This window comes from Pseudonaja textilis, chromosome 3, assembly GCF_049901715.1.
Source record: "Pseudonaja textilis isolate UNSWEBS1 chromosome 3, rPseTex1.2, whole genome shotgun sequence".
Lineage (NCBI taxonomy): Eukaryota > Metazoa > Chordata > Lepidosauria > Squamata > Elapidae > Pseudonaja > Pseudonaja textilis.
This window is the reverse complement of record NC_141992.1, coordinates 194,704,807-194,724,879: the sequence shown is the minus strand read 5'-3', so window position 1 is coordinate 194,724,879 and position 20,073 is coordinate 194,704,807. Positions and strand designations below refer to the sequence as shown.

The window sequence follows — 20,073 nt, the reverse complement described above, 5'->3', positions numbered from 1 at the left end:
AAAATAATGAACTCACCTAAACAATAAGCCAGACAAGAGATAGGAAACTGATCCATGTAAACATTTTATGTTACCATCAGCTGTTTTCCTAGAGTGCAAACTACAAGTAGTCCTCCACTTACAATCACAATGGAGCCCAAAATTCCTATTGTTAAGCAAGACAGTTGTTCAGTGAATTCTGCCTCGTTTTATAACCTTTCTTGCCACAAATGTTAAGTGAATCACTAGTGTTGTTAGCTACCATGTTTCCCCCCAAATAAGACCCGGCTGGAAAATAAGCCCTAGCATGATTTTTCCTGATGCTCGTAATATAAGCCACAAATGTGAGCCAATTGCCAAGCATCCAATTTTTTTTTATCAGGTGACCATGGGCATGCTGCAAAGGTCATAAATGTGAAAAAGGATAAGTCATTTTTTTCCCCAGTGCCGTTGTAACTTCAAATGGTCGCTAAATGAATGGTTGTAAGTCAAAGACTACTTGTACTTTTTTTTTTAGTACAGCGCAGAGGATTGTTATTGAAAAGGACCTCACATGAATGTTGAAAATGGAACATCATTCTCTCTTGTCATACTTGATAGCAAGCTGCATGCTATTTTCAGAGACAATTTAAAAATTCTCTACTTATAAATATTTTACACACAGAACACAAACAGTTTTTGGAGGGACGGATATAGGCCAGAGCAGTGGTGCTCTTCTGCCGGATCGGTCTAGTTCTGGCCTACCGGTAGCGCCGAAGATCAGCTGAGACCGAACTGGTCCTCTCTGACAAGCTGCTGTTGGGCCCGCCCGCCCGCTGGGCTCGCTTTATTCCTTGCTTTTGAAGCGCAGCTGTTTTGCGCGGCACAGCCGATTGCCGCACGTCAGCTGTTGAAGCTATAGGGAGAGTGCGGGATTGCAGGAGGTGAGTAGGAAAGTCTCTTGAGCGCGCGCAAAGTGTGCGTTTGGCATACTCGTGTGCGCAAAGTTAATACACACATGCAAAGCGCGCTCACCAAGCCACGCCCACCAAACCGGCGGTAAATCACTTTCAAAACCATCACTGGGCCACAGGGCAAGGACTCGAAAGATTCGGGTGGGGGTTTTGCATAAATGTTTTTCATTTTATTTTTATTACAAATGTATCTTCTTCCATTTCACGACGTGTCATCTGGTTACAGATATTTTGTGCAATACAGATAATGTTTACAATCATATTCATTACATAGTATCGTTCTCTAGACTTGTCTTATACTTACTGTACTTAATACCACTACCTCTTTTTCTTTCATCTTAGCTTATATATTTCTATCAACGAAAAATATCTATTGTCCTTCTTAACTAATCCATTCATTATATCTAGCTTTCATATTTTTTTTTCTCTAACTGAAAGATCGTGTTTGCGTGTCAGATTGCTACCCCTAGCAAACCCTCTCACTGGGATTGCTTATTCCTGGATCCTGGATATTCCTGTATGTGCACATGTGACACACAGGCTACAGACCAAGATATAGCTGAAAATTGAAAATTTTCTCATTTTCAATTTAAGGACCTAATGTCATTTTGGGATCATCCAGTATGATGATTATAAAGATGTTAAACAGTCTGTCCTGGCCCCTTTACTCTATACTGCTTCTTGGAGCAGAACAAAAATATCACATTCTTTAAATAGTGGCAGCTAACAACAGCATCCAGGTTCTTCTGTGACACAAATACTGCATTTCTCATTAATGGTGACTTGAAGTTGCCTTCAGTTGCTATAGTAACTCGATCAGTTTTACACATAGCATTTATTCTGAGAAAGGTTATTGTGGCAAATGCTACTAATTGGGAAGCTTTCCCAAAGAAGCTACTATTTTTAAACTATGTTAATAATCCACCTGTTAAATATAGCAAAAACGATAGATTGGCAGTAAACGGTAAATTTTAACTAGTGCGGTTGCTTTTATTAAACATGGGATAGATGTATTTTCTGATTAGTAAGTGCAAGAGAGGTGATGTTATAGTTGATTACCATACCCAATTGAAGGACACTGAAATCACATGTGATATCACTGATAGGTCCCCTCTCCTTTTTCCTTCCCTTCATCTTTTCCTTCCCATCCCTTCACTCCCCTCCCCTCCCGTACCACCAGGTAGGTTCTTCTGCTTGATCAGGGGGTTGGACTATAAGACCTCCAAGGTCCCTTTCAATCTTCCAATTGATCTGAGGTTAGATTTACCTACTTTTAAAAATTGCTAAGGACCTTATGATTTACGTTACGTCCTGATTGAACTCAAAGAGAGTGTGTTTATTTCTTTCACACGACTGTACATATACTGAAATAGGGCGTAGTGAAAATAAATTCCAAATTTCAGAAAAAACATTTGAAGTAACCAAATAAAACGCAAGTGGTCATGTGTATATCTAATACAGAAAAACATGCAAAATGTGAACAAATGGAAAATGTTTTGACAACAGCAGAAATGGTAGAATAATGAATGAAGAAGGTGGAAGACATATACGCGCACAAGGAAAAGATGAGCTTTGTAGAGTTTTGGATCAGAGACCCTATTAATTTTTATTCTCGCCTTGCAAAAAAAAATATCGAACAACTGTTGCAGCAAGGATGAACAGCTGACTGGTCCAATGAACCCTTTCCAGTTTGATTATGATCTTTTTTGAGGTCCTGACCTTAGAACAATAAAGATCATTCCAAATTGAATTGCACCGTTGGTTATATAAAGCTGTTACGATAGTGACCGTTTTATTTCAAATTTCTGGTCTAATGATCTTCATCATTTGTCTCGACAATGGCTGTGGTTGTATGCAACAGAGATTGTACACGAGGTATTAACGAGGACTTCTCTGTGACCTCAAGATTCCTTAAATTTTGGATTTGACCTTGATATTGTTGATTGTAATATGTCTTTGTGTAATTTGCAATTTCTAACTCTTCGGCATACTCACTTTGTGCAAAAAATGGTGCCATATCATAGAAAATTTCCATATCGCTAATAATGCACATTCTGACTAATCAGTATTGACTTTTTGGGGGGCAGTTTATTCTTTCATCTCTTCCCAGCAATTGGAAGGATGGAAGAGACAGACTTTTAACTCTGACGACTAACTTTTAATTCAAATGTGTGCACACTAGTAGCAGAAGGCATTGTATGCTATTTCTCCCTTTAAGTGGGACAAAGGTGTCTCTTGTGCTGAAAGATAAAGCTCTAAAAGGAACCTGGTTCATCTTTTATAGAAATATCAAATAATAGCAATAGCAATAAGACTTATATATCGCTTCACAGTGCTTTTACAGCCCTCTCTAAACGGTTTACAGAGTCAGCCTATTGCCCCCAACAATCTGGGTCCTCATTTTACCATTCTCGGAAGGATGGAAGGTTGAGTCACAACCCTGACCCTGGTGAGATTCGAACTGCCAAATTGCAGGCATCCGACAGTCAGCAGAAGTAGCTTGCAGTACTGCATTCTAACCACTGAGCCATGATGGCTCTCATAGAAAAGTTACACTTATAGTGTTGTGGCCTGTCGGCTGCCACCCCCTCCAGCGGCCAAATCAGAGGAGGAGGAGGAAGCATGGGAGTCAGGGTCATCATCAAGACAACCTGAGAGTTCTGAGGAGGGAAGAGGGAATGGAGCTGGCAGAGAGAGAGAGAGAGAGATCAGAGGTGGAGCCTGGGCTGTCCGTCAGCCCTCAGATGGAGAGTCAACAGCCTTGGAGGTGGCTGATGAAGAAGAGGTGGAACAGCTGAGTCTAGTACCTAATGCGCAGATATGCAGAAGGCAGAGGAGAGGAGAGCAGTGGAAATCTATGGGCCGGTCCTCAGGACGGTAGAGCCACCACTGCTAGCAAAGCCCCCAGCCTAGCTCTGGGGATCAAAGGCAGGGGATAGAGACGAATAGGTGTGGCAGCCAACGATTCCTCTTCCGGCTGGACTGACTTGTTAGCCTGCAGTGAGAGAGAAACCTTTTGCCGGGGCTGCTGGCACTCCTAATAAAGGAATCTTTGAGTTTACTTCAGAGGGTTTGTGTTTGGAGAGCTGGGTCAGAGCATATAGAAAGTGTACACTTACCTGTAAAGGTTACACTTACGATGCCACCTATGTATAAAGTAGTTGTGGGGCTGGGCAGGCTAGAAATGACCCGTACCATATTTCCAGAACCAAGTACAAGTAGACAGATTGGAAGGAGAAATATCACGGAACGCTCTAAAGCAGCCAAGAGGAGCCTGCTACTCTCTAGTCAAGTCAGCAGATCACTTCATATGGCAGCTCGTTATTATCCGAGAATTGAAACAGAATCTTAAGATATATAAGTGCCATATATCTACTGACGTCCCCAACTGGCATGTAGTACTTCAAGATGAAACAAGTATTGTGATCATACTCTTTTCAGTAAGGTGACAGACCCAATCAATTTTAGACGGTTCTTTCAAAAAGGAATGATATATTACTTCAATCCAAAATTCCAGGTTTCACACTTCGGCAAATTTCTGAAACTTCATTATTATTAGTGCTGGAACACCAGGAATAATACGCACAAGTAAATCAGTACAGAATTAATCAGCAGCAGACTAAATGCATTTTTTCCTTTGTGTACTCTTAAACCAGGAACAAGGACTGCTTGAGGCTGAAAGATTGGAGCAATAAAGCATCACCTTCCTTTATTGAATATTATCTTCATAGATGAAAAGTGGCTTAAAGGATATAAGCCGTGTTAATCAGCAAGAGTACAAATGAATACTTGTAATCATTACAAATTTATCAATCAGAAGCTTTAGGGCCACAATAGGTTGGCCTCCCATTTATCACCATGTAACAACAGTTTGAAGTTAATGATCGTGGCGAAAAAAGTTACTTATGACTGAGTTACTTAAGACTATTATAGCAGTGGTCCCCAACCTTTTTTGTGCCACGGCCCGGTACCGGCATCACAAAATGATCCACGGCCCGGTACCAGCATCAGCACGCATGACAAGGCAAGGCGAGCCGAGCGACCAGCCAGCCAGCCGTCCCCCGCTTCTCCCTGCCACCTTCGGGACGGCTTTGGGACGGTCGCTCGGCTCACCTTGCCTTGGGTGCTGAAAGAATCCTCGCGCCTTAGTTTCGTTCGAAGGCCCCCACCTTCGATGAAACTAAGGTGCGAGGATTTTTTCAGCACCCAAACGCCGCTTTCCAACTGGAAAAGCTCACCCGGAAGCACTTCCTTGTCAAACAAGATGGCGGCACCCAGAAAACCGGCAGCCCGGTAGGAAATGTTCCACGGACCGGGACCGGTCCGCGGCCCGGTGGTTGGGGACCCCTGTATTATAGCATCCCCGGGGTCGTGTGATTGCCATGTGTAACCTTCCCAGGAGACTTCTGACAAGCGAAGTTAGTGGGGGAAACTAGATTCGTTTAATGACCACGTGATTTGCTTAACAACTGTGGCATAAAAAGTTGTAAAATAAGGTACAACCACATCAGTTAGGGAGCAAAGTTCCAGTTCTAACTGTGGTTGTAAGTCAAGGATCAACTGTTGTTTCTAGCATTAGTTCAGATTTTAATTTTTAAAATGTTTTTCCCCCTAACATTAAAGCTTCTGCAGGTGATCCATTGTAAAATTTCAGATTTAAGATGGATTGCTATATGTCTCTAGTATTTGCGTTTATTCTGACTAAGGTTTTTTTTTCTTTTGGTTTCTGTTTAAATGCTGGCTTTGGGTTGTAATAAATAAAACTTAAATTATCTTCACTACAGGAAGGCAAATTTCATAACTGATGGTTTTACAATTTTGCTAACAGTTTTTATAAGCAGGCCTTTAGGCAAATTTTGATCATTGTGATGAGATCATGATTCCTTCACAGTTAATTGAGATAAGATATCCAGAAGTTCATGGAATCATTCTGTGTCAACCGCAAATACATTCTTTGTCATTTTGCGTGTAAAAATGCCAGAACCGTGGATGAAATGGACCAAGCAATAGCAATAACACTTAGACTTATATATCACTTCAAGGTGCTTTTGCAGCCCTCTCTAAGCGGTTTACAGAGTCAGCCTCTTGCCCCCAACAATCTGGGTCCTCATTTTATCGACCTTAGAAAGATGGAAGGCTGAATTAGTCAGAATCGAACTGCTGGCAGTCAGGCAGAATTAGCCTGCAATACTGTATATTCTAACCACTGCGCCACCAGGGTGATACCAAGAATCAAGGTTTGATACAACTTTGCATAAGATTGGCATAATTTGGCAATTATGGAATGGTAGTTAGCTCCATACAACTGATCTGTAATACCATCTAGTCCACCAGTCTCCGACTTGAGATTGCTGAGCTTTTATCATCCTTCCTGTAGATATAGGTTGAGTGGTGTGGTGGCCTAGTGATGAAGACAAAATTTTAAAAATTTTTAAAAAATAGTGGTGAAGAAAAAATTGGAAGTTCAATCCTAAGTAGCAGCAGATGTTTATCTCCTAGGGTGCCCAGAAAAAAAAAAAATCTGCTGTGAACTTCGCTTAGGTGTCAGGAAGGGCATCCAGACAGTAAATGCTCAGCTCCACCCAGTTGCCCTGACTCTACCCCAAATTAAGGGATTACAGTGTTATAAAAAGGGAGTTACTGTAGATATAGGTCCCAGAAATAGAAATCTAATAAAAGGTACCTCTTCTTAAAAAAAATGCATGCTACCCAAAATTTTGAATGAAGTTTTATAGCAGTCTTGTCAGGCTGTAAATGAGATTCAGGTTGTGCAAATAGAAGTGTAGAACCACCAAGTTATTGAAAGAAGAGCTCCTAGTTGGAGATAAGTAATCTTGATTTGAGAAGATCAGAATCAAATCCCGGTTTTCAAATACTTAACCTTTTTATTGCTCTTCATGTTGCTACTCCATTAATTGAGCATATCAGTGTATCATTGCAAAAATTTTGGAGTGTAAAAAAATAGGTGGTAGGAGTCATTTTTCTTCTAGCTTTTTGGGTTTCTCTGGCATTTATATAATTTAGATACTGTAGATAATCTTGAATTTAAAAAAAGAAAGATTGAAAAGAGAGAGAGAGAAAGAGAGAGAGAGACCCCAGCGTCGATGCGCAGAAGGCAGAGGAGAACAGAGCAGTGGGAATCGTGGGCTGATCCTTGGGATGGAAGAGCCGCCACTGCTAGCGAAGCCACCCTAGCTCTGGGGATAAAAGGCATGAGGCGGAGATGAATAGGTATATAGTAGATAACCTTTCATCTCCTTGCCGGATAGACTTTAGCCTGCTGCGTGAGAGAAACTTTTGTCAGGAGCTGCTGGCCTTCCTAATAAAGGAATCATTCCTTCAACTACGGAGGGTTTGTCGTGTTTGGGGACCTGGGGTCAGAATACCACCAAACTTTTCAGAAGCATAGCAGGACACTTAACTTTGAGAAGGTATACAAGTAGATTGCTTGTCAGGTTCTTGCGCATTTCCACCGGCGTTGCAATAATGTCCTGGCTGCCGGACAGCCACCTTGGAGATTATGACAGATGAGGGCAATTACTATCTGATCTTTTCAATCCTCTCCAATTTTAAACTTGGTAATACCAAGCTAGGAAATTGTTGGAGGTGTTCTTTATGAACGTTACAGAAATGTCGATGAGAAAGTGGCCAGTGCCACTTTTATCAGGCAGAATTATTAGATAATTGCTTTAAAATCTAGATTGGTTCCTCAGAGATAAAGAGTGACAAATTGATCTATAATCCAGCTCTTCAATTTCAGATGCTCCTGGATAAAACAAATCACAAATATGGAGGTGTGGGGGAAGAGTGTAATACGCAACTGCTCCTGCAGGAATCCTCCATGGTGCTTTTCACCTTCTTCCCTTCTTCCCTTTACTGCAGTCCTCGACTTAACAATCCTAATTGGGGGGGCGGGCTTTCTGTATCTAAGTAATGTGGTCATAAAGCAGGAGATCGCGTGACCATATTGCTTAGTGATGGAAAGCCTGGCGTTTGCAGTTGCCCTCATAACTCCAGATGCATGGGGTCATTAACTGGGGAACGCTAGGTAAAGTGTTCTGACCCAGCCTTCGCAAGTAGTGATAAGACATTTACTCATGAGTAAAACAAACTTCTTTTGATAATAGGGAAGTCAAGTCTTTTATTCACAGGGATAAACCAAAAAAAAAAAAAAAAAATTCAAACATAAATAGTCCCAAGAAACCTGGGTTTATCCAAGAAATCCGAATTGCTTGCTGTATACTAGAAACAAAAGGTTGTCTGAGATAACCAGCCACTTCCAAACCCTTCCCATTTATTTCCCAGCCAGGGAAGGACTGGCTATCACCTACATCTGCTTTTCCCCGAGAGCCGGCTTATTGCTTTTCTTTGCTCTCCTCTCCTCTCTGGGATGGGCCCCATCTGTTCCTCCCCCTCACTCAGCTCAGGCCCCGAAGACAGCTGCCTCTCCATCTGGGGAGGACGGAAGGCCCCGGCTCTGCCTCTCTCTTTGATGCTGTTTCCTTATCAGAGCCTTCCGAAGGCTTCGAAGCTGGCCCGAGCTCTCCCTTTCCCTCAGCCTGTTCCTCATCTGACTCTGCAGCTAGCTCTATTGGCAGCTGATGGGTCACAACAGTAAAGATAGGAGGAGTTGGGGGAGGCTCTGGGAAGATTGGCTCACCATCAGAAAGCTTGCATCAGATCACATGATGATGTGTTTAACGACGTGACCAAATTGTAGTCATTTGCAGTCAGAAGTCAAGGACTGCCTGTATTAGCAGAAATACATCTCATCACTGTTTCCTGTTACTTCACTGAGGTGGTGCATATTTGCCGCAGGATCCACAAAATCTATCTCTATATCAATGGCTCTGTGTGTGTGTGTGTTTATATATGTTCCAGCATAATTCTGGAACGCCTCAACCAAAGTTGGTACACAGATTACTTTCTCTCTGGAAACAAATACAGTGGGGGTAAGACACCCCTAACACCCCTCGGTGTGTGTATTCTGTTAAGAAACAGCCTGTTGTGCCTTCAAATGGCTTCTACCGTACTGCCTTAAAATGGCTCCTACTGTACAGCACTGTGGAGTTGCCATGGTAATGGCTTCACAGTACTCCACAAGGGGGCTCTTTCTGGTAAGGGGGAAAATCCAACATTAGAAATTACGTTAAATAAATATACCGGGTTATCGGCTAGTGTTCCATAAAAGTTGGCCAGTAAATTATTTCTCTTTTCAATTGTAGCATGGCTATTCAAGTTGACAAATTCACCTTCGAAAGTAACCTAGACTCACCTGGTGAAAGAACACAATATGCAAATCCAAAGCAGCTGGAAGAAGAAAGAAAGCAAGCAAAAAGCCTGGAGATCAACAACAAGTTAGACATCGTCTGGAAAATTATATCCTTTTTTTCAGTAATTCTCAACTTGGGCTTTTTGAGTTTTAATTCGTTTCTAGGAATGCATATGAAAAAGACACGGTTTAAAATGGAGCATTTCCCATAACTGCAAACTTTTAAACTAATTTTAACAAGCACTTTGATTTCTCTTCAGGTTTCTTTTCAAGCCGTCTTATTTTTCTCCTTCAGTTGAGCGTTCCAGACAACTTTTATGTTTTAAATAATGAAGAACTGTAGTGTGTATTTTTATGAACATTGGCATAACTCCGAGTCTTCCAAGACATCCCTTTGAGAATATCTGTAAGAAAATAGAATCTGACCCCTGACCGCAATCCGCTGGATATAAGGAGAAGAAATATGATTAAAGAGATGCTAGAAATACTTTTGCTCTGACCCCAGCGGCATTAAAAGTTGCAGACGTAGCTTTAATGGAAAGCACAGTGTCAAGTGCAGGAAATCAGGAGTCAGAATAGCAGAGTTGGAAGGAACATTTGAGGTCTTCTAGTCTAACCCCCTGCTTGGGCAGAAGACCATATACCATTTCAAACAAGAGACTGTCCGGTCTCTTCTTAAAAACTTCCAGTGTTGGAGCAGTCACAACTTCTGGAGGCAAAGTTGTTCCATTGGACTTTCTTGTTTTGTTTTGTTTTTTCCCTTGAAAACAATTTGCTTCTCCTCCAAGAAGCTGCTTCAGTTTGGGCTCAGCTATATCCCCGGCAAGTGGTTAGTTAAGGCGTATCAAACCAAAAGTAATGTTTTAAAACCAAAATAAATATGTCTTTAACCAATTATAGCTTGCTTCCATTGCAGCAAAACTAAATTTAGCTACCGCTCAAGTAATGAATGAATTTAAGGTCTGAAGGAGAAGGTTCATGTAAAATTTATCTGACCACTCACCCGTTTCTGCTCTTACAAATCATAAGTAAGCAGGCAATTATTTTGAACCGTTGGAGCAGAAATCGATGAGAGAAAATTGGCTTAGGTAGAAAAAATAGACAAGCTGGTTGGAGTAGTTTTGCAGACCTATTTTGCCCGTGGCTCCGATATCAAATGAGTAGGCATCTTCTTATATGTGTCAGACAAACAAATCACAGTTAGGAAGAGCTTCTGCCCAGCATCTTATGATAAAACTCTCTCTATATTGGAACATTATACATAGTGTTTCTCCTTCACGTAGGGGAATATCTTTTTAGGTTTCTAATAATACATTTTTTAAAAAATTCTTATTTAAATAAGAGCCTCTGGCAACTTTTTCCCCCTTCAGCTATTCAAATCCCAATATTGGAAAGTTTCTACATCTGAATGTAGCATGTGCTAAGGGCATCTGCTGTTGTCTGTGGAACAGAATGTTGTTTCTGCTATTCAGCGTTGGAGCAGATGGCAGACAATTTTTAGACTGGTTAATATTCTTCAGCCCCTTCGTTTGATTAATATTTGCTAAATATTTAATAGGTAGTTCAGATTTTACTGCTTTGTGTGGAGGAGTTTTCCAACTGAAAGGACAATTTTGGTAAGGAATTTGGCTGGGGTTTTGAAAGAGATGCAAAATGTCCTCAGATGCAAAATGAAAATTCACATTTTTTTTAAAAAAAAAAGTCTGATGTGGATGAAAAAAAAAAAAGAAAAAGAAAGCTCCAGGGTGTAGTCCTTTTTCTGTTTTTCATGTATTTTTCAATATATCTATAGAACAATGCCATAAGCTCCTGAAATTCCACCCCTCTTCTGGGTAGACTCTTGGAAGAGATAAGATTGCTGGTATCAGGTGCAATAATCAGGAAGCAATTAACCAATGGCACAGCTTGCCATCAGATGTTGGAGGTGCTCCATCACTGTAGGCTTTCAGAAAGAGATTGGACAACCATTTGTCTGAAATGATACAGGATCTCCTGCTTGAGGGGGGGCGGGGGGGTTGGACTTGGAAGACCTCCGAATTCCTCCCAGGTCTATTGTTCTGTGTTCCATGCACGCTCTCTACAGGAATCTGAATTAACCACCGTCAAAGCAAATTGGTGGTAGATAAGAGTCAACAGAATTCAAGGTGGGCTGGACTTCGATCTCTTGTAGACACGAAGGGACTTGAGACTAATGATGCATTTGACCCCTCCCTCAGGCTCAGCCTGGTCATCTCCTACATCGGTGGGGAATGGTTAGAAATGGCCACGTATGAAAGGAATGAATAAAACGGAGAGTAACTGTCATTAACCATTGATGAAAATCAAACTTTAATTATTCAGTTAAGTTTCAATCAGTATTAGTTTGAAATACATTTGGCCACTGGTGATTACTCAACCCGGACATGGGGCATTGAAATGATCACCCGTCATCATGCACTTGATTCTCGAAAGCCCATTATATTTTTGAAAAGGTGAAAAATGTTCTAATGATAGTTGAGTGAGGACAAGTATTTTATCCTATCTCCGGGGTTGTCAAAACACCACATCTCTAAATAGCATGAAGCCACGTCCCCTGAGTTTATACCTGCAATTTTTCTTGAAGCTCTAAAATCATTAAACAAAGGAACAAAAACCCCAAAGGAAGGATTAGATTGGAAAAACATGGGAAGGTTATTACGTGGTAACAATAGCAGCAGAAATCTCTATGAATAAATTATATTGCTGAGGAAAGAGTGGGCAAACACCCTGAACAAATGAATTCAGCCAGATGACAATTTCTCTGGTATTTTTGTTGAAGTCTGTACATAGTGTCTGGATCCCATTTTGTTGAGTTTGTATTATTATTTTTAATACATTGTGTACCTTCCAGTTGGAATCAAGTACAGGTTGCCCTTGACTTATGACCACAGTTGAGCCTTAGTGACTAAGCAAGACATTTGTTAAGTGAGTTTTGCCCCATTATATGACCTTTCCTTTCACAGTTGTTAAGTCAATCACTGCAATTGTTAAGTTAGTAACCTGGTTGTTAAGCGAATCTGGCTTTCCCATTGACTTTTGCTTGTCAGAAGTTCGCAAAAGGTGATCACATGACCCCGGGACACTGCAACTGTCATAAACATGCGTCCATTGCCAAGCCTCTGAATGTTGATCACGTGATCATGGAGATGCTGTTCTGACCCAAACCTGGTTCCAAGGAAGCAAACACGAGACAAAGGTAACAGCACAACCTTTTAATGTTTCTTAACGAATCCCGTTTCTTCATGGATAAAAGGCTGCTTCAAACCAATTAGCTCCGATAAGAAAGAGCCTTGCCAAGGTTTTGCCTGGCTGCCAAGAACATCAGATAAAGTTACTAAGCAATAATTCCAACACAAAGAGTCTCCAAACACCAACTCAGATATTCCTAACGTCCACCAGGCTCGAGTGTAAAACTTCTTTGCTTTCTGCAAAGAACTCTGGTTTCTCAGCTGGCTTTTATCTCCTCAGGGAGGGGCCATTACCTTGCAGCCTTACTCCCGAGTCGCCCATGCTGCAGCAGCTGCTCTTTCCTTCGAGCTGCCCTGCGCGCACACGCACTTGGCACAGGCTCCTCGGGGACCTCTTCATCACTGCTGCCAGCCTCCACAATCTCCGAAGGCAGCTTTCTACTCCCTGATGGTCCTGGCCCCATCGCATCTGCTGCCGGCGAACCACAACAGATGCTGCAAAGGATGTAACTTTGAAAAATGGTCATAAGTCACATTTGCCAGTGCTGTTGTAACTTTGAACGATCACTAAACGAACTGTTGTAAGTCAAGGACTATCTAGTGCCAAAACTGAGTGCTCTTACGGGCGCCTTTCAGTCAGTATTGAATCCTGGAAGCTGCCTCAACTAACCCCTGTCGTATTTTTCGGAAATGGTTTGCCATTTCTTGCTTCTTAGGGCTGAGAGAGAATGACTGGGTTAGGGTCACCCCGCTGGCTTTTTGCCGAAGGTGAGACTAGAACTCACAGCCTCCCAGGTTCTACCTTTAACCACCGCACCAAACTGAATAGATTTTTTTTAAAAAAATTGATCCTCGGTATTGCAAAATTTGCAATGGAAATAAGAACAGAAAATTATAGATCGATCTATTAATCATTATACGAGCATTTTTTGTTAGTATAGTTTCTATTTATGAAACTCTTTATTAATTGGTGCAAAAGTAGGACATTTGCTCACCTGTATTTATTCCTATGGGAAATTATAAGGGAAACATCTTCTTAATTAAATGCCAGAGGTCAAACTGCATAGCAAAGTGATTAAGGGCTGAGAAACAGTAGAAGCCGTGGAATCATGTAGTTGATGCCTGCAAATAAGGGTTATGTTGAAATTACATGAAAGGAAAAAGGAAATTTAACCACCAGCTTCTTCAACTTCCTTAAAAATAGAATAGAATAGAATAAACAGAGTTGGAAGGGGCCTTGGAGGTCTTCTAGTCTAACCCCCTGCTTAGGCAGGAAACCCTATAGACGTGATGACGAACCTATGGCACGTGGGCCACAGGTGGCATGCAGAGCCATTTGTGCCAGCACGCAAGCCTCAGGCAAACTTACTTCACTGCACATGCGCTCACCTCCCAGCTGATTTTGGGCTGGTTTGAGGCCTTTTTCAGCCTCCCAGGCTTGAGGGAAGCCTCTTGCAGCCTGAAAAAATAGGCCCGTTTCATCACTTCCTATATTTCTAGAAATACCGGAAGTGACAAATTGGGCCTATTTTTCAGGCTGCAAGAGGCTTCCCTCAAGCCTGGGAGGCCGAAAATCATCTGGGAGGCACAGTGCAGGTAAGGAGGCGGGGGAATTGCATGCGCATGTGCAGGGGGCGTGGGGGGGGCATGCCCATTGCCTTCTGGGTACTGGCACGCATGCCCACACAATTTTTTGGCACAGGAGCCCCAAAAGGTTATCCACCACTGCCCTATAGCATTTCAGGCAATTGATTGCCCAATCTCTTCTTAAATACTTGCAGTGTTGGAGCATTCACAACTTCTGGAGGCAAGTTGTTCCACTGCTTGCCTCCAGAAGTTGTGAATTCTCCAAGAAATGGAGGGATTAAATTAATTTACTTCAGCATTTCTATGATTATTACTAATGTGTGAATGCAGGTACTCTTTGACTTACAACAGTTTGCTTAGTGAGCATTTGAAGTTGCAACGGTATTGAAAATAGTGTCTTATGACCGTTTTTCACACTTAACAACCGTTGAAGCATCCCCGTGGCCACATGAACAAAATTCAGAGGCTTAGCAACTGACTCATATTTATGACGGTTGCAGTGTCCCAGGGTCACATGATCCCTTTTTCGCGACCTTTTGGCAAGCAATGGGGAATCCAGATTCGTTTAACAGCTGTCCTACTAACTTAAGAAAGGCAGTGATTCGCCTAACGACTGTGACAGTGGGGCAAAACTCACTTAACATCCGTCTCGCTTAGCAACAATTTTGGGGCTCAATTGTGATCGCAAGTCGAGGACTCCCCTTATTGATACAAAACCAACTTTTAGGTCATCATGTCCAATATTTCTACCTTACAGGACATTCAAGAATTTGGAAATTTTTGTCGTTGGGAAGATTTCACATCTCCTTTCTTTTGGTTCTGTCATTGCAGTACTCAATGGGAATTACAGGCCTAACACATCCTTTGGGGAAGACTTGAATGCACAATATTTGTAAAGATTTAATAGTGATCACATCCTTGAGGTAGAGTAGTTTCGCCTCTTCCTGTGATATCTAGATTTCTTGACTCAGAATACAGAACACGACTCAGATGTCTCTTTGGCACAGATTGCTTATCCAACTATAACGTGCTCCTACGGAATAACAGATTACTGCAAACATCAAGCTTGGTAGCACACTAAGCCGCAATTATAGTTTACAAACAAACCACTTTTAGAGCTTATCTAATGCTCTTTGAATGCTGCATTCAGTTTTGGTCCACAATATAAAAAAGATGTTGAGACTCAAGAAAGAGTGCAGAGGAGAGCAACAAAGATGATTAGGGGACTGGAGGCTAAAATACATGAAGAGCAGTTGCAGGAATTGGGTATGTCTAGTCTGATGAAGAGAAGGACTAGGGGTGACATGTTAGCAGTGTTCCAGTATCTGAGGGGCTGCCCCAAAGAAGAGGGAGTCAAGCTATTCTCCAAAGCACCTGAAGGCAGGACAAGAAGCAACGGGTGGAAACTGATCAAGGAGAGAAGCAATCTGGAAATAAGGAGGAATTTCCTGACACTTAGAACAATGAACCAGTGGAACAACTTGCCTCCAGAAGTTGTGAATGCTCCAACACTGGAAGTTTTTAAAAAGATATTGGATAACCATTTGTCTGAAGTGGTGTAGGGTTTCCCGCCTAAGCAGGGGGTTGGACTAGAAGATCTCCAAGGTCCCTTCGAATTCTGTTTATTCTATTCTATTCTATTCTATTCTATTCTATTCTATTCTATTCTATTCTATTCTATTCTATTCTATTCTATTCTATTCTTTGGTTTAAGCACTGGCTGTAACATCTAGGAGCAGCATGGGCTAAATTTTCCAATTACTGTAGCTTCTTTTTTCCCCATCCCAAAAAGGAAAATATTTGAAGAAGGCTTCATTGGGACGGGATCTTGAATTCTTACTTTGATCTCCCTCCTCTGAAATTCTTTGTGCGGATTCACCCTGAAAGACTGTGTGTAAGTGTGCTTCTTTTCGGTGTTCCTTAACTATCATTTACCCCTCTCTGAAGCGTGAAGGGGAGGCCAGCGTGGAAGGGATCCTTAATCAGGTTGTCCTGGATCACCTGCAGTTGGCGCCTCTCCAGTGGGGTGAGTAATGCGAAGACTGATAGTTCGGCAAAGTAGTTTTTTTATTTTTTATTTTTATTGGATTGCTTCTTGCTGAAATAACTTTGCAAAAAGCGCTGAGAAACTTTGTCAAACGTTGAATGATGCAAAACGCCACTCATGCTTCTTCGGAGGGGGATCGTTTATTAAATCATTGTGACAAAATGGCTTACTATGAAATTATCGCCTCTATATTTAGTTCATGTAGTCCTGGGGAATCATCCGGAGTAGACATTATTTTCCTCATAAGCAGTTGCTAAGTGCTGGGATATAATTTTGCTGTTGGTTACAGTTTTTGGTACTTTGAATTGTACAGTGATTGTCTTCCTTGGTGAGTTATCAATTGCTGAGAATGTTCTTTGGTTTCGGCTCCTACCTGGCTGCCCTTTCTAGAAGTTGATCTGAGCACTCTTATTCTTTCTTAGTGACGGGCCTGGAGGCTTAATTTTGTATATTAACTATACAATCTGTCTATGAAAACCACGAGGTTGAATGCAGGATGACCTGCTTTGTTACTGCTGCTGCTGGGCGTAACTTGGTTTTGTTGCCTTACTAGTTCGATTTTAAATACATGCAATCTTCGTTTTAGCAAAGCCCCCTAAATGGGGCTGGAATTTTGATTGCTAAGTGAAGCGATCATTGGATGAAACATCAGGTTGTGGTAATACTGGCCATCAGCACTACAGTCAACCAATAAAAAAACCCACACCCAGCCAGGCACCACATAAATACTACACACACAATAGCCAAAAGTACACATTCTGGTAGAGAGAAGTTGCCTGTGGATGGGCTCCAGTATGAGTTCAAAAGCTCAGAAGACTAATCCTCTGATCCAAGTGACCGACCCAGGTTGGATCAGTGATACAGTTGTGGCATGCCTAGTTGTGGTTGTTAAGCCAGCAGCCTCATAACCAGAACAGAAGAGGATTCTTTATTGGACAAGTGTGATTGGACACACAAGGAATTTGTCTCCACTGCAGAAGCTCTCAGGGCACATACCAGGAACAGGTGTTAAATCATTATAACTCATACGATACAACATTCAGCGATAGTTACAAGATGCTGAATAAGCAATCAGCATAAGTCATAACAGTATACTAATGAAAGCAATCGACATAAATCATAAGATACAACCCACAAACTTATAAGTCATAAGAAGCTAAGAAAATCGGCAATAGGAAAGATAAGGATGATAGTAGCAGTGCAGCCCTACTAGGTGGTTTGACATCCCAGGGCATAAGACAGTGTTGTGGGGATTAGTTGTTTAGCAAAGTGATGGCATGAGGGGTGGGTCAGAGAAATGTCCTTGTGCCTAGTTAGTTTTGTGTGCAGTACCCTGTAGTGTCGTCTTGAGGGAAGAAGTTGAAACCATGGCGGGTTCAGGAGAGGCAGCTGAGTGCTGGACAGCCAGAAGGTCGGAGATGAGAAAGAGATAGGCTGGTGGGAGAGTTAATGGTGAAGTGAAGTGGCCCTGTGGTCATTAAATGAGATGGGCTGCCAAGCACCTGAATTTTGATCACATGACTGTGGGGCACCTCAGTGTCCATAATTTCAGGGACCAGGTATAACTACCACTTGTTCTGCACCACCATAACTGTGAATGTATTGGGAAGGTCCCAGCCTAGCAGGGCGGAGAGATCAAGCACAGAGTTAGCCTGGAATCAACTACACAACCGGAAAAGGGAACTACACAAGTTCCTTGGAGACTTATCTATTTGTTCCCACGAGTAGGCTGCCAGTCTGGGAACATTCCTATATTATAGGCAGAATGTAATGAAGTAGTTAGCTCGAGTTCTGCACATGTAGCTCTGGTTGTTTGCACCTGACAAGATGCTTGCTGAGCAAAGATCATTCATCGAGGACCACCTGTAATGTGTTTCCTTTCTCTGAAAGCCTTTGAAATGAAGTGTTTCGAAATGTGGTCTTTAATAAAGAAAGATCCTGGGATTTTTGTGTGGCTGTGATAATTCTGTCGTTACTGGGTGTTGATTAGACGGTTTGCTTCACTCTCTAATTAAAAAGCCCAGAGTTCATTTCCAAATTGCCTTTCGGTAAAATAATCAGATGGATTGGCACCTGCTGGTGTCCATGACTTTGCATACAGCCTCCCTGCCTACTTTAATAAAGTACCTTTCTCAAATAGGAAAAAGATAATCAATCTTTGTGGACTCAAAGTAAGTCAATCAGTACTTGTATTAGTTTGTGATGGTGTATGTTCACTGCACGTTATACATATAAGTCATCATACTTTAGTGGTTCAAACTAGCTGCCGTTAATTACGTGCAGTAAAACTTGTGCAATTGAACAATAATAATCTTGCTAAAGCTTCAAAATACTTTCAGAAATTTATCCTAAATTTGGCTTTACTGTTAGACACTAAATCTAAGAGATGATGTAATCTTAGAGACGTAACAGCAATTATAGGAAATCAACTTTAGGTGGACAAAAAATAATTTTCTTTGTCTGATTAACCAAAGGGATGTGTCTAGATTTTTAAGTGGAGTTTAAATACTTATTGTAAAACGATGCTTTATTAACAATCACCAAATCTGTGAAAGGGGGGTAGAGAGTGATTCTAATTAGATTTGGACACTTATGGTGGAGGTGAGGCCTGAATAATAACACTTTCAAGAGCACCCCTATAACACTTAGTAGAAATTAGCAATGGTATCTCCCAATTTTGGCAGAGGATGTAGGGAGAATAGCAAGGAGAGCTGGAGGGTGGAGTTAAGTATGTCATGAGCTTAGAGTCATTACATTACCATAAAAGATTCGACTTCAACCCCTCTTGAACTCTGTTGACCCTTATCTGGCACCAAGTTAGTATTGTACTTTAGTTGACTAGATTCTTGTGTGTAGGTTTGAACATTAAATCCCTGAACTGCAACTTGATGTATGCTCTTGATCTTTGCACCTGAGAGAAGTTTAGAAACATTCTGTCCTAATGTGAAAATCTGTTTAGTCCTTATTTTCGACTGAGTAGCCATAAAAGCAGTTAGTACTTTCAGTTGCTGTAGAAATCATGTTAACTTCTGAAGTTGGGAGATTCTTGGTCCCGGCATCTACCATCCCAACTCAGTGCATCTTGTCAGTCATCGTTACGATCTTTATATTTATATCTTTATATTTATATCTTTATATTTAGGGTCATAGCTGTGTCAACTTTTCCCAACCTTCTTTTCTGTTCCTAATGAGAGATGTTGGAAGAATTTGTGTGCTTCCTGTCCAGATTTGATTTCTACTGCTGCTAGTCATGCCTCTTCCCTCAAGAAAGTTCAAGGAAAGAACATCCAAATTAACTCTGTATTATGGTGTTGATTTGGTGTTTGTCGCTGAGTTTCCACTCTTGCTATAGATACTCCAATGGAAACAGCAGAGATCTGGCTCAGAACTATCACTTTAAAAAAATGAGAAAAAGAGAGAACAGATCTTCAACACTTGTAGGATAAGTACAGGTGGATGATCAGACTTCTATGGTAGTGCGGGAATGAAAACAGCAAAGTGTTCTTCACAGTGTTCTTCGTTCAACAATAGTATCTGTTCCTATTATTTTCATACTTACTGTATTTTTATAGTCCTTATTTGTTAAAACAGTCTTTTCTCCAAGGCTTTTTTTGCGTGTTCCAATAATTCCAGACCTGAAATCCATTTATTTTTATAGTTTTAAGAAAATAATCCATTTGATCACAGCTGCTTCTAGATGGTTGCTAGGGACATTTCTTGCTTTCAGCATCAGCTTTTAATCAATGTTTGTATCTTGGGAGTTTCTAATATAATAGTCAGGTTTTCAGTATGACTTGTTATGAGGAAAGACCAAATTTGAAAGCATTACATTATTTGTTATTTGACCCAGCATGCAATTTACTCACTGGTTTAAAAAAAAAGGGCAACAGAAGCGTTCTTGATAATTCTTTTCCAAAGACAGAGCCTGGAAAGAGAAGTAAACTAAGAGGATCCAAATTTCTAGTTTGGCTGTATCTGAACAATAAAAATAAATAATCGGAATCGGTTGCCTTCCTTCCAGTTAGTGCT

General features: G+C 41.2%; 1 protein-coding gene across 7 annotated transcripts in view; it reads left to right on the top strand.

Annotated features, from left to right (window-relative positions):
* TRAPPC9 (trafficking protein particle complex subunit 9) overlaps positions 1-20,073 on the top strand; it is a 299,696-nt gene that overhangs the window by 99,771 nt on the left and 179,852 nt on the right. For 5 of the 7 annotated variants that reach the window (XM_026716048.2, XM_087931793.1, XM_087931794.1 and 2 more), the window contains one exon: positions 9,158-10,899. In XM_026716048.2, coding sequence (XP_026571833.2) covers positions 9,158-9,416 — 259 coding nt within the window. In that variant the 3' untranslated portion in view covers positions 9,417-10,899. Of the gene's footprint in view, positions 1-9,157; positions 10,900-15,932; positions 16,024-20,073 lie in introns of those variants that run through there. The other 2 variants (XM_087931796.1, XM_087931795.1) reach the window with 1 other exon arrangement.